The 14391-nt window shown below is 36.9% G+C and overlaps 1 protein-coding gene across 8 annotated transcripts in view; it reads left to right on the top strand.

Moving 5' to 3' along the window:
• The window catches only part of LDB3 (LIM domain binding 3), a 162080-nt gene extending 153669 nt beyond the window's left edge, over positions 1-8411 (top strand). For all 8 annotated transcript variants that reach the window (XM_075217015.1, XM_075217020.1, XM_075217019.1 and 5 more), the window contains one exon: positions 302-8411. In XM_075217015.1, coding sequence (XP_075073116.1) covers positions 302-391 — 90 coding nt within the window. In that variant the 3' untranslated portion in view covers positions 392-8411. The remainder of the gene's footprint in view (positions 1-301) is intronic.
• Positions 8412-14391: the final 5980 nt, after the last annotated feature.

Genomic DNA, 14391 nt, shown 5'->3' with positions numbered 1-14391 from the left:
AGTCTACATATCCCCAAAGTAGATCCGGAGACCGCAGAATCCCTATCTGCCCCCTGGTCCCAAGCTGAAATACAAACAATTATTAATACATTGGTTAACATGTGCATATTTAGACCTATTTACATTATGGCGTATGGCACTTTGTTCAAATAACTGTTCCAAAGTACTAAATTCGAGTTGCAGAATCCTTTACATGTCTAAAAAACCTCTAGGACATAATATAACCACAGAGCTAGTAATATCCTATAAAATAATGACTTTTCATTGAAATAGTAAAATTCCAAATGGTTTTGGGTTGCAGGTTTGTCACGTGAATTTGGAGGGTCAACCTTTTTACTCCAAGAAGGATAAGCCTCTGTGCAAGAAACACGCCCATGCCATCAACGTTTAAGGGGCATCAGTGGATCCGAAGCTTGAAACAACGGCTCAAAGAAAAACCCAAGAACCACTTAGAAGACCACCTAGTGTTTATTTCTTACCTGTTGCATACCACTGTGCGACTACATCACTTGTTTTATATATATCTATGCAAAAACACCGCAGTGCAACTAAATCAGTTTTTATAGAAATCAATGCAAAGTGCGTACTTTAAAAGAAAAAAAGTTACCATTTTAAAACTGTAACTTTGTGCCTGAATGTGATGTTTTTGTTAGGCAAGAGCATTACTTTAAATATGCACCAAGACTTTAAATAGATGGGGATAAAAAAATAAGACTTTCAGTGTTAATCAATATTGGGTGAGGGAGGGGGGGACATTTGGCATATCCTTGCAAGTTAATACTGGTCTTTGTAGGAAGTTTAGTTTTTAATGAAAAGTAAAAAAATATTTCTGACATCATACAAAACCTTTGTGGAGGTTCTAACATTGATTATATTAAGTTTCAAACAGAAGACTGAGTTTAGGCCACAATTTAATCTAGTGATACTGTTTACATGCTCATGGTTTATATGAGAACTCTTTTACGTCCTCTGTAGCATTAGATCTCCTTCTCAAGGTGTGGGGTCCAAAAGTGACAGTGATTATTTAAAGTGTGTTAAAACTCTGTTGCTAAAACATTACAAGGCCCTTGTATATAGCCTCTGCCCAATATATAGCTTTAGGGCCATAGAAAATAGTTACCTCTTTGACGCCAAAGGCTTTTATTAAGCACGTAGCAGATGAGTTGGAAGCAGCCTTGCACTAGTATTTGGAGAGGTTATTGTTCTGACAGTACTCATAGCAGATTGAACACAGAGCTGCAGTCCTAGCAGAAAAATAAGCAGAGTGCCAAGCAACCAGATGTATGGTATTTTTAGAGCCGCCGTGGATAGTGTTTTAAAATAAATGAAGTGCATCTCTTCGCCAAAAAAGGAAGTTCTGCTCCACTGTTTATATCATGGTCCCCCGGCACCTTTCTAAGCATACAGGGAATTGGGAAATACACAATCTGTTTGGCAGAATAGGAAAATTACAAAAAATGAAGCACTGGATGATGCAAAAATAGCAGGATGCTATCATTATTAATATTAATACTGAAATACAGATGGGATCACACAGGCTGTAGATGACGGTGTTGGACAGTTTCAAATTGAGCTCACATAAATTGAAAGTCACTGCTTTGTTGGATAATAGGCTTATCCGCTTTCAATATTCCTTTATAAAAAAGGTATAACTTATTTAAATAATGTGATCTGTTAATCATTCCATGTTTGTCATCTTCTGCCCAGCTCAATTCACATTAGGTCGTTCATGTTTAAATTTTTCCCCTGGGTTTTAACACTGTAACAGAAAGTTGCTTCACAGCCACAATTCTCGTCCTGTCTTCAGTGTCTCTCTGAGAAAGATGTGGTTGCTGGGGCAATACTGAATTCCAAAACCATTCTCTTATATGACTTGGGAGACTGGTTAGACTAATAACAAGCAATTGTTTTGTTAGTGAAAGAACAATAGATATATGAAAAACAGTGTTTTTGCTTTTACCAAATGGCTTAATTTCCCTAAGTAGGTGACTAATATCTGGACTGTTAGTGTATGTGAGTAATGTCACATTTTATTTAGATCAGGTCTGATCAGAGAAAATAATTGGTGGTTCATTCAGTTATGGAATAACAAAGGTATATTGTATACATGGTATAGTGAAGTGTGAGAGTATTTCTGAATAGAAATCTATAAATAATGGGGGTTATATAAAAGGAGGAGACCGAAAAAAGTGTTACGTTTAACTGGTAAAAAGGTTTGGTGTGAAAGATTTTATGAAGGATATATTAACTGAAAACAATATATTTTTACTGAATGAAGTAGCATTGCTGTGCCTAAACAAAACATCACATCTGAAAAAATGAATGTATTTCACGGTTTTAAGTAAATAGGTGTTCATACTTTAGTAATGAAAAGTGTATCACTCTCATAGGAGCAATGCATGGCTAATTGACAGATGTTCTGCAGATATATTTTATACCTAAATATACATATAAGTGTGTGTGTGTGCGCGTAAATCATGGGTGGGTAACGGATTTGCTTTGGCATAACAACTGTTTATGATCTTGATAGGTTTCCCATCAAGTTCAACCAATGTCTTGCCAAACCCATTTTTCTCATTTTTGGGGTAAAGTAAAACAAGGGCATGCTGTTAGATATAAAGAATATACAAATATTTTAATTTACCAAGCTTATGTGCCACTGTTAAGACATTATCAATAAATACGTTATTTTTATTGGCGAGACATATGAAATATACGTTCAGACAAGCGTTACATTTTCCCATAAATTAGACAATTTAAAATGCAGAAGTATGTTTGACCAAAATATTCAAGTTTCTTGTAACTTCATATCAAATGGTGTTATTTTATTTTAATTAAACCAACATGAGGGCGGTGCTACAATTTTAATAACGTAAATAAAATCTTGAATTTTTTAGGCATAGTATACCATATCACATATTGGTCCATAGATTGTAGTATCTTGTAACACTGTAGAAATATGTATGGCACAATATAGTTCTAACCAATTAAACTTATATGCTTATTAGCAGCCAGTGAATAGAAAATTAATTTATTGATTTTAGTAGATACCTGATAGTTTATTGATAGATTTCCTATATTTTGGAACAAATGGAATGTGCGCTTTTTGACTTTTCACTGAAATAATAGAACAGATAGAATCTGTTCAGTGATGCATGAGTTGATATATACTATATTTCTGCTATAGTTTTACGTATACCAGTGTGGTGCCATCTACTCTCTCACAAATTAAAATAGGGGGTAATGTTTGGCTCTCTAGCCAATGTGAACAACTCTCATGATTCTTAGTAATGGCTACATTTTTTACGTTGCAGTGCTGATGTATTGGATTGTAATGTTTTGTGAATATACTATTTGTAACAAGCATTAGCGCTGGTGCATTTATGGTGATGTCACACAAGCGCTTTGAACATTAGCGTTTTTCCAGCTAAAAAAGCGTCAGCATTCACAAGCACTAAAGCACACGTGGTGGAATGGCTGCAACTAAGCTCAGAAAAAGTTATAGGCAACACCTTTGGAGAGAAATACTAATGTGTTAGAGGGGAGGAGTGTCCCCCTTTCACTTCAATCTGGCACGGCAGCGATTAAGAGCTATGAAAACCACCACTTTTCTAGCTTGAAAAATGGTAGCTTTCAAAGCAGCCATGTGGCTCCACTCCTACTTTTTTATTACTATCAAATACGTTGATTTTGAATTTTCAGTATACCGAATGATATATAGTATAGAATGCCTCTCAAAATGAAGGGCAAGTATTATTTAGAACCCTTCAGTTAAATATAACTTGCAAAAAATATACATATTTCTGCTTCTGTTTTTTGGCAATAGTAATTCTTTTACATATTTCTTGTGTTTTTTTATTTTCAATACATCAAATATCTTTGATTTTAAGTACTATTTAGTTTATGGACAGGAGAGCATGGCTAGGTTTTCTCCACCTATTTTTGCAAAATCTGCATTTTATCATGGTTGCTTCAACTATAACCAGCTTTCATTTTGCATTTACACTTTACTAATTGACTTGTGTATCAGTTGGGGTTTAATGCGCATGTATTACAATAGTCTGGCACATAAATTGTTTATCAAGTATAGGTAGGAATAAATGGCTTATTAAAAATATTGCCATGGTTTACCAAGGCACATAATTTTTTTCCTAACATTTTATAATAGTTCTTGTGTAACTAATACATTTTCCAGCAACAACTTTTTCTGTAACTAAATAAAGAACGCTCTAGCAGTATTGATGTAAAGAAACTAGAAGCACGCCTGGCGACTTCTACCATTTAGACTTGTTGTGGATATATTAGATTTAATTTGTAGTTAGTTATTCATAGATTTGAAGATTGCAGTAAGTATCATTGTGTTTTATTTATTTATGTGTGAATATTAACAGAAATTAATTATTATGAAGTGTTAGCATTGTGGGCTAACCTGGAAAACGTGTAACCTTCACAGTAGCTGTAATACTTATGTGTTTAATGTATGGTTTTTAAACCAGTCCAGTGCAGATTTTTAAAACTCCTCGTTGAAGTCAGCACAAGATTTGCATTTACATACAGTGGCAAATCCAGTAGCTAGACCTGAGTACTGATTGGACGGATCTGTGCCCAGTTTGGCCACACACTTTGGTGAAAAAAATTGGATAATTTGGTGACTGGATCAAATTATCAGTTAGTGTGGTCATCAGTTAGTGTGGTGCGATGATGACCACATCCATGGCAGATTTCAATCGACACCGATTTGAGGTTTATCATGACTGCCAAGATTAGGGGCCCGTTTTCAAATAAAGTTATTAACATTGGCTGCCCCAACCACAGCCTGCGTGGTCAGCTAAAGGCATTTGTTGTTCCTTAGGTGCTCTTGAAAGGAGGTTTAGATGACATACATTTAAAGGGCACTATCATGAGATGTGTATATAAATATTCAGTACTTTAGTATAGCTTTTATTATGACACAATTATCTGCATGGATACATTTTTGCAGAGGTCTAAATCTCAATAAGAGTGGTTCTATATAAACAGACATTTTATTTTGTTAGAATGATTACTATATATATAAATGCACATAGTACAAAAACATGATAGTGTTTCCTTAACAATGACCCCAAAAAAGATTTGTAGTAACCACTTTTAAAGAACCAGTAAACTAAAATAAAAGATGCCTTATATAGAACAGCTACTAATTACATATATGTATACATGGGATTAATCTAACAGGTAGGCTTTTGGTCAGCTCCTCCACTGTGCTGTTTCCTCAGTTTCCTAGACACTTGAACATGAGTGTGGTCAAATGCTTGTTCAGTTCTGTTGGGGAAAATTGTAATCTCAGTGGGAGTCTGTATAGGAAAATAAAGCTACAGAGGCTGCCAAATCTCTGTATATGTAGTTTTTCACATGTGTGGCCAAGTCTAAAAGATCTGGGGGTAAATGTATTAAGCTCCGGGTTCTTCAACACCCGCGAGTTTGGCATCTTCAGCGCTTAAATTTAAAGCGGTGCTGCCTTGTAAAGGAAAACTTCCCTTTACAAGGCAGCGCCGCTTTAAATTTAAGCGCTGAAGATGCCGAACTCGCGGGTGTTGAAGAACCCGGAGCTTAATACATTTACACCCTGGTGGTTCAGTGCTTGGACAAAACGGTTACTTTTAACAGGGTACCATTAGCATGGTCCTATGACGACTGCATGCAGAGTCAGATGTAGTCATCAGTGATTAAACAAAAGTGATTGTGATCAGATGTATTTTTGGGACCATAAACAGAGCAGTTTAAGATCAGTTAGGTAAAGGTTTAAGTTGGCATCTTAACACACTTTGTCCATCAGGCAATCCCATCTTTAGCACAAAAACATTCAGATCTAGTAATCTAGTGAAACCTTTGTAAAACAAACTCTAATATTTTTTTTAGTGGTCCTTTATTATTGACAATATGAGCTAGATTGTTTATAGCACTGCAGCAATCCTTGGAATTCTTACAAAACTTCTTGAGAATGAATGTGTCTAAGTATCCAGGTCTCTAACCAATCCTCAGGAAATTGACAGATTTGAATGTAACAACATATTTGCTTGAACACAGGTGAGATTACAAGTTACAGTGATTAATACTTGTATTGAAGGAACAATCAATCAAGAATCTCTGAATTTCAATCTCTCATTTTGTTATTTTCCGAAGTACAGGGGAGGGCTGGCAAATTTTAGTCCGGGGGGCAAGACTCGACTCAGCAGCCTACTTTAAAGGGAAAAAAATGCAGGTGGCCCAATTACTCAGCCCAAGGTATCCCACTATGGGACTGGACAAGGGATCAGATGCTCCCCTGCCCTCCAGCTCAGCCTGCCCATGCTGAAGAACCAGCATGAAAAAGCTCAAATAATTGACAGTACGGCATCAGATTTTAAACTTGCACAAGTCTCACCCTCTTGTTCCATAGTATTAAGGTGCTTAGAAAGAAAATATAGCTAGCTGTGTTTTAAATATTTATGTACATTTGATTTTTTTATATACACTTGGGTTGTCACCTCACACCTAATGAACAGGAGAAATACATAAGAATTATAGTACACAGGAGTGTCTTCTGCCTGTATGCACACTCAATCCAAATGCATCTTTGCAGCAAGTATTCCTGGATCACAATGACTGAAGTGGCAGTCTAGTTTAATATGATATACGACAATATAATACCAGGTTTAACAAAGCATTTTCAGAAATTAAAGAAGACATTCCCTTCTTTGTCCTTCGTCTTCATTGATGAGAATAAATGCTCTCATATAGATAACAGAAACTTGCAGCATCGATAAAATGAATGTTTTATGTTTGTTAGAACTTGTGAGCTATATGATATGGGGTGATTTACTAACATGGTGAAAAAGTGAAAATATGCAGTAACCCATAGTAACAAATCAGTTCCAGTACAAGTTAGACGAAGGAAAGCTAATCAATAACTATGTCTTATTGCACATTTGCACCACATTTTTTAAATTGCCTCGTATTTTATAGATTTGCAAACATGGCCTTGGACAGCACGATATTGGAGCTGTTAACACATAATAATTACAATTACAATGTGAACATACAGGAGATTTGCTACATAATAATAGAGAAAAGATTTAAAAATGAGCACTGGAATTGCGTTCAATACCGTGTTTCCAAGCTTCCCTGCAGAATAGATTACTATGTTTTTAATGAGCACTCCCATAGACCTCCATTGTATTTTAGTTAAATAGTCATCTTGAAAGATGCAGGCACCACCAAAACTTAGAACCTGCAAAGCAAATGCTTGTCAGAATATATGTGTGTCCTTGTGCTTATGTTATTTGTTGACCATCACAATCAAGCATGTTTAATAAGATCTGAGAATGCCTATTAAACACTTTTAAATATCTCCTATTTTTTATGAGGTCCTAGGCTGTGGTCACAGAACCAATATTGTATATAACAAATAGAGTTGCATGTAACAAAATCCTTTTTTTAATATCCTGTTAATAACTTTGAATATAAATCACAATATGTCACTTTGAAATCTAATTTATATTTATTTCCAAAGTTAAGGCAGTGAAGGCCCAATCTTGCCTATTCATGGCCATACGTATGGGAACCCAATTGAATGGCCTCACTGGGGGCTGGAGGCTGTTAGCACAGCCAGAAAATAACAACAAACAGATCAGTATCAATCATTTTCCAATTGGATTTACAAATATACCAAATAGTGGTGTGATTGATTTTTAATGGATTATTATCAGGAATTCGACTCACTTTAGAGTCAGATACCCTGCAATATAGTTAACAGCTAGTTAATTCAAGACACAGAATCATGTTTCAAAATGGATGCCCTTAAGTTTGGTCTGTTTAAGAATGGTTTATAATGTTGGATTGCAAGCTTTTTGACTAGAACCCATAATATGTCTGAATCTATTTTGTCACTGATGGTTCACTTTTTACACTTTATATACTTTTTTCGCTTTTGTTTTCAGAATTGTTTCTGTTGAGGAAAGGCCATACATCTATGTGAGACTTTAACTCACAAAGACAGTAGGGAGTTACAATTTTTATTTTGATCCCAAAGGTGTTGGCCCAGAAATGTCAATGACGGATACACTAAGGTCACTTAACAACACTATACTCCTTAGGACATAGTTTTCAGTAATGGCTATAGTTATATGTTATTTATTTCTAATTACACATCTATGGAATGAGTGTATTTTTTGCATGCAGTTTGAATGCTAGGTAGCTTAGTTGTTCACCAAAAAATTGCCTTTAAACCAAGTGCTCTCGCTTTTATATATTTTATGTGATCATCATTATACAGTATTACAAAAGGAATGTATGAATGTATAATGCATGCATTTACTTCTGTAAAAATAAATTTCCAGCAAATATGTCTGTGATGAAATACACTGAATCAAAAATAAAAGTGTTTTGCTGTTGTGTTATGTCTGCTTGTCTCAATTAATACAAACTACTGATAAACTTTGATAAATGCATCAGTTCCATATTTACAGAATCATTTAAGAAAGTATTTGGCTGAGAAACTAAAACAGATAAAACTATTGCATAAGCATGTGGATAATGAGTAACAGTTGTTGTTGGATGATGCATCAAAACTAAATTCTATTCTCTCTCCCTGCCAGTGGGCAGCAAAAACAGGTGAAATATGTTGCTTCATAACATACTGCAATCTGCTTCCTTTATCAAAATGACGCCTCCTTCCTAGTTTCACCCACATGGTATTGGTTGTTAACACAGGCGTGAACAAAATAGCAATTCTTGTATTACCAACATTGAAGTATAGCTGAATATGTATTCAAATGCAGAGCTGGACTAAGGTGTTGGCGGGCCCAGGGCACTTAAAACAGGGGGGATCCTATGGTCTAAAATTAGGTGCATAGTGTCATCATTCATGAAAGAGAGAGAAAAACGATGTTATTGTTACCCTCATATCTCACTGATTGCCCCCTCTATACCTCATCAATTGCCTCTTCATGTCTCATTCATTGCCCCTATACATCTCCCATTGTCCCCTCCATATCTCTCCTATTGCTGCCCCCTGCATATAGTTTTGTCTCATTGCATTTTATTTATTTGTAGCAACGCAGCGTGCACCTTGCTGCTCAGACAGGAAGTGAATACACTTCCTATATGAGCACTGGATTGTGGGGAAAGCGCTCTGTGAAGTAAGGTCAGCCTCAAGTATTTGAAAATGCATGAGGCAAATAATTCACCGGGGCAAATAACTCATGTTCCCCCCGACCCCCTTTATTCAGACTTGTTCAGATATTGCCAACTGCAGTACTATTGCTTGTTTATGTTTTAGTTTGACTAAATTATGCTAAGTAAAATTCCTGTATCATCTCTAATCACCTCTTTTTGCAGAGACAAGAGATTAATTATGGAATCAATTTAACAATTTATTCATTAAGCAGCGACTGTTTAACATTGGAGTGGTTCTTATGCAAGGTTACCTGGTTCAATTTTGAAATAGAGGACACATATTACTTTCAATAAGAAGTGTTAAAAACTAAAAGTGAATTCATACATAAGAAAATATTTGAGTGTTTTGAAAATTAAGTGACATAAGAACAATTTGAAAAGAGAGGGGCTAAACTTAAATTAGGAGGATGTCAGATAAGCACCAGCACCAGCTTCCTTCTTTTCTTCTGCTTTTTTAGGAGCAGGTTGCTAACCTCCACCTCATACATTGAGAAATTAGATGAGATCTCATGATCTCTCAAAAGGAACAGTCAGAAGAAGAGGCTCTAGAGGAGGTAGGGAAAAAATACGTAAAAAACGTATTTCTCAACTAGAGGGCAAAGGTATTTTTAACTTGTCCTCAAACCCTTTCCTCCTCTGAATTAAGACTAAGAGACTAAATTTTGCCCTGGCAGCCAAGCCCAATTTGTTCACACTATTTGTAGACTTAAATAAGTATGCAAGAACATTTAGTCGTTAAAGATATTTTGGTCTACAATCAATGAACAAAAATAAAATTGAGGCAACACGTTTATTTTAGTTGAAAGTGAACTTGAAGCAGTGACTATATTGCTGTCCTTAGGCAGAAAATGCAACTAATGATGAGGTTAAGCAGGGACTGGCTGGCAGACTTTAGCCCGGGGACCAAGCATGTAGTACTGGCCCATAAGTAGTGACCCAATCTTAAAGGATGGTTTTCAGTACAATATATATTTATCAATATATAAAGAGGCAATTTTGGTGTTGCTTAAGCCAGTGATACTTTGATATTATAAATGATAAATCTTAAAAATTGAAAATAAATAATGCAACAAAAAACCAAACCTCACTTTATATTGCATTTTACTTTATCTGTTCCTTCTCCATACGGCAACTCTTGGTTTATTTTTTTACATACCTGGCTAATTATATTGGGATTTTTTTTTAAAATGCAAAAAGCCTGTTTGCTTTAAAAACCTGATGTTTTTGCCAGCAAAAGGGCTTGTTTTTGCTTGGTCCTATATACTAATAGGGTTATTATTTGTTATAGGGTTAACTTAAAACAAATAATATTAGGGGTGTTGTATGCTATGTGTGTTTGGTGGAAGTGACATCACTGCCATCCACTTGCCATTCAGGAAATGCTGGTTGTCAGGAAATACCTGGCAGCCATCTTCAGGTCTTCAGTACCACATAGTAAATACATGTTCTCACAGTTCTCCAGCCTCTGCTTTTCATTTGAACTCAGACAGTTCTACAAGGTCTCAGAAGGTTGGCTGTGATGGCACAATTCTCCGACGCATAGATCCACTTGTTTTTGATGACGCCATCGCAGACACATGGCTCATATTCAAGAAGGAATGGTATGTATACTGCTATGCTGGACTCTCAGACAAATAAAAAAAAGGTACAGGCATACACCCTGCTAAATTTAGCTGGTGCTGAAGCTGTAGATAAAGCTGACACATTTGTCTATTCAGAGGGTGAGGATCAGGAGAATCCAGACACACTAATAAAAAAAATTGAGATATTGTTACCAATGAAAAATGTCATAATGGACAGACATGCATTCAACACTGCTGTGCAAAGCCCCTCTGAAAGCATCCAGTCATATGCTGCCATATTGAAACTATTAGTAAAGAAATGTGAATATGGTGACCTATCAAATGAGCTTATCAGGGACAGAATTGTGGGTGGGAGTTATGATGATGTCACTCGTACACATTTCCTGCGGGAGAAGACACTGACACTGGACACTGCTATACACATATGCATGTTACTTGAGCAGTCCCGCAAAAGTGCAATCGAGTTGAAAAAAAGAGTCTGATATATGTGACCTCCGTCAACACGAGCAGCAACAAACATGCTGTGTGAAGTGCGGCGGTCGCCATTCCCATGAACGTCACAAATGTCCTGTTTTCAACAAACGCTGCAATGCCGGTGGTAAACAAAATCACTGTGCTCGCTGGTGCAGGTCCAAGCCCAAAGCTGATGACAGACAACACTGCAGTGCATGTTTTAGCAGCCCGCCGCACCGAGTCCATACTGTAGATACACTGCCAGAAAACAATCCTGACACCAGTCTTCTCTGTGAGAGTGTTGACCTCAGGGCTGAAAAGGGTGAAATATTTACTAAAATGGTTGATAAGGAAACAAATAACGCCATCAAAATTAAAATTGACACTGGAGTCAAATGCAATGTCATGTCACGTGAACTCCAGCGCACAAACCAAAAGATCCTATTGAAGATAAAGGAGTCCCAACTGCGCTCCCAGGATGAGAGATTAAAACTGAATAGAAATTAAATAATAATACTAGAACAACAAATGAAAATCACAAATATTGACCATCGAATAACCATAACTGACTTAGGTGGTGTATCAATGTATAACTAATAACATGTTAATTGAACAAACTATAAAACAGAATGACAGACCAACAGACCATATGAACTGATGGATTGTGTAGATGTGAACAAGTCTCTGGAAATGACTGTTGGAGCTCTAATCGATAACGATGGTGTGCAAGTTGAATGGGGATCAATCCAGAGTGTCTCAATATGTCCACAAAAGAAAAAAGAAGGGGGAGGGGAGTGGCAGTCAGCAGATGTATGAACTGTAAACTAAAACTAAAAGAAAAAATACAACAATGAAATATGTGACACGATACCAACTAAAATGGGGACATGGAGTGGGAAATAAACATATTGTCCCACAAATGAATGGATTAGAGAAAAGTGATTGAACAAAAAATAATATTTAATAGGTATAAAAAATGACCATGCAGACCAGAACTGACAAATAAAATTATAAAAACACATACAATCACTTAGAAATAGAACCGTGTCCAGGGTGTAAGTAACCAAACATGAACTCACGCTAAATGAGATCGTGACGGCGTGAGAATGCGGCTTGAGGAGAAGGACCAGGATCGGGTGTCCTCCTTCAGAATGTAAATCCAGAACGGACGGGATGGTCGCAGCGTTCAGGCTCGTATAGACGGAAATCCGCGGATACAATGCGTTCCACAGTAGAAAGCAGAGCTCTCTACTTCCTGTGTATGGGTGCTGGACTGGATCAAAAAGGTGTCCCAACACGTTTCATCTCAACGGAGACTTCTTCAAGGGTAAGTGGATAAGCGGTGGTATGGTCTTATATAGATAGGCTCTTGAAAGTCTTTGGATAACAGTAGTGAAGTGCAATTCAATAAAGTAGAATACAATGATACACCACCAATTAAATGTATGCAACATATGACCATATATATAGAAGAATGGTTGACATATATCAGAGAAAATTAAAAGAACAACCAAACAACATAAATGAATGAATAAAAAAATGAAGTAAACACAAAATACGCGGATATACTGCATACTTGCCAGCTCTCCCGGAATGTCCGAGAGACTCCCGCATTTTGCAAGAGTCTGCCGGACTCCCGGGTGAGTGTGGCAATCTCCCGAATTCTGCCCACTTCACTAGGAAGTGCCCCACTTCCTAGTGAAGTGGGCAGAATTAGATCCCAAACACCGCGATTCCCGGTGAATCGCCACTTTTGGAGCAATTTTGGCCGCCCCGCCCCCTCACGGCCACCTCCACTGGCTGGCTCCCGGAAGAGAGCTGAAGAAAGTAGGTAAGTATGATATACTGATAAATAAAAAACAGACAAAAAATCTGAGATATTTGAAAGGGGCAAATGTAATTAACCCCAGACGCATAACATCAAGGTATAAATGACTTAATGTGCACATGAATTAATGTAAATAAATATACGCTCGTAGTGCATAGATGTCATAAATAAAATAAAAACAAGGAATGAAATAAATAAGTACATATACAGAACATATCAAACATACAATAATTACCATGATCGCAACCAGATGGAAATTAAAATATGTGGATTAAAAGTAACTGTAATTAAGTCTTCCTATAAGATGGACATTAGTGAACAGCTTGTACAAATCCTTAAGGATTAAAGACTCATCTGAATGATCAACTGATGTCATTGTGGAATAAACACCATCCAAAAATGTGAATGACCAACACAGAATTAGAAACACAAAATTAAGAAAGGAAGCCATACACAAATTCATATAAAAATTCATAGTGAATAACTTATTGGAACTGTCCTACATATGCAAGATAAGCATGGTTGTCTAAAAAGGGTTCTAGGACATAATAAACATAATAAACATTATCATGACTAAGCAATAACTAATATCTCTAAGAGTATAAACCGATCAGTAGGATGTATGGAAGTATGATGTATGGAAGTATACTTACCCGGTAGGATGCCCAAAAAAAGAGGGAGAAACTAAAAAAAAAGTAAATAAATAAAAAAAAATATATATATATATATACATATATATATGTGTAGGGGGTCTCCACCATGCAGAACAGGGAACTGGGTACACTCAAGGAGGAAATGATCCTACTATACCAGAGGTTCTCAGGTGGTCTCCCATCCTGGTACTGGTCTGGCTCACCCCATTTAGCTTCCAAGATCTGACAGTATTGGGCGTGAAGGTGGGTGATATGATAGTAGGTGTTGATCGTCCGAATGGAAACCACCCCAGCCTGCTGGTGTAGGAGTGTTAGCCCGCTACAAAGGCCACAGCATCCCCCCCCAAAGACACCTATTGACTATTCTCACACAGTGAATCTAATTGCTTACGGTGGCCAGATAATCAAGACTGTGGGTATGGCCGTGATTCAGTCCACAGGCGTCCCGCTGAAGTTTCATACTGTGGAGGTGTCATTGCTCGAGTGGTAGAAGCCACCCCGTGGGTGTTGGTCATGGTTGCTGCAGTTAAAAAGGATGGTTCAGTACGCATCTGAAAATGAAGCTCTGATGAGACCGCATCACCCCCTCAGAACCGTGAAGCAAGTCAGTACTGACATGCCAAATGCAAAGATATTCACCGCTCTGGATGCCAAGTGCGGGTTCTGGCAAATCAGATTA

Source organism: Mixophyes fleayi, chromosome 6 (genome assembly GCF_038048845.1).
Source record: "Mixophyes fleayi isolate aMixFle1 chromosome 6, aMixFle1.hap1, whole genome shotgun sequence".
Classification (NCBI taxonomy): Eukaryota; Metazoa; Chordata; class Amphibia; order Anura; family Limnodynastidae; genus Mixophyes; species Mixophyes fleayi.
Note: the sequence above shows the minus strand (reverse complement) of the source record. Positions and strands in the feature narration are given on the sequence as shown.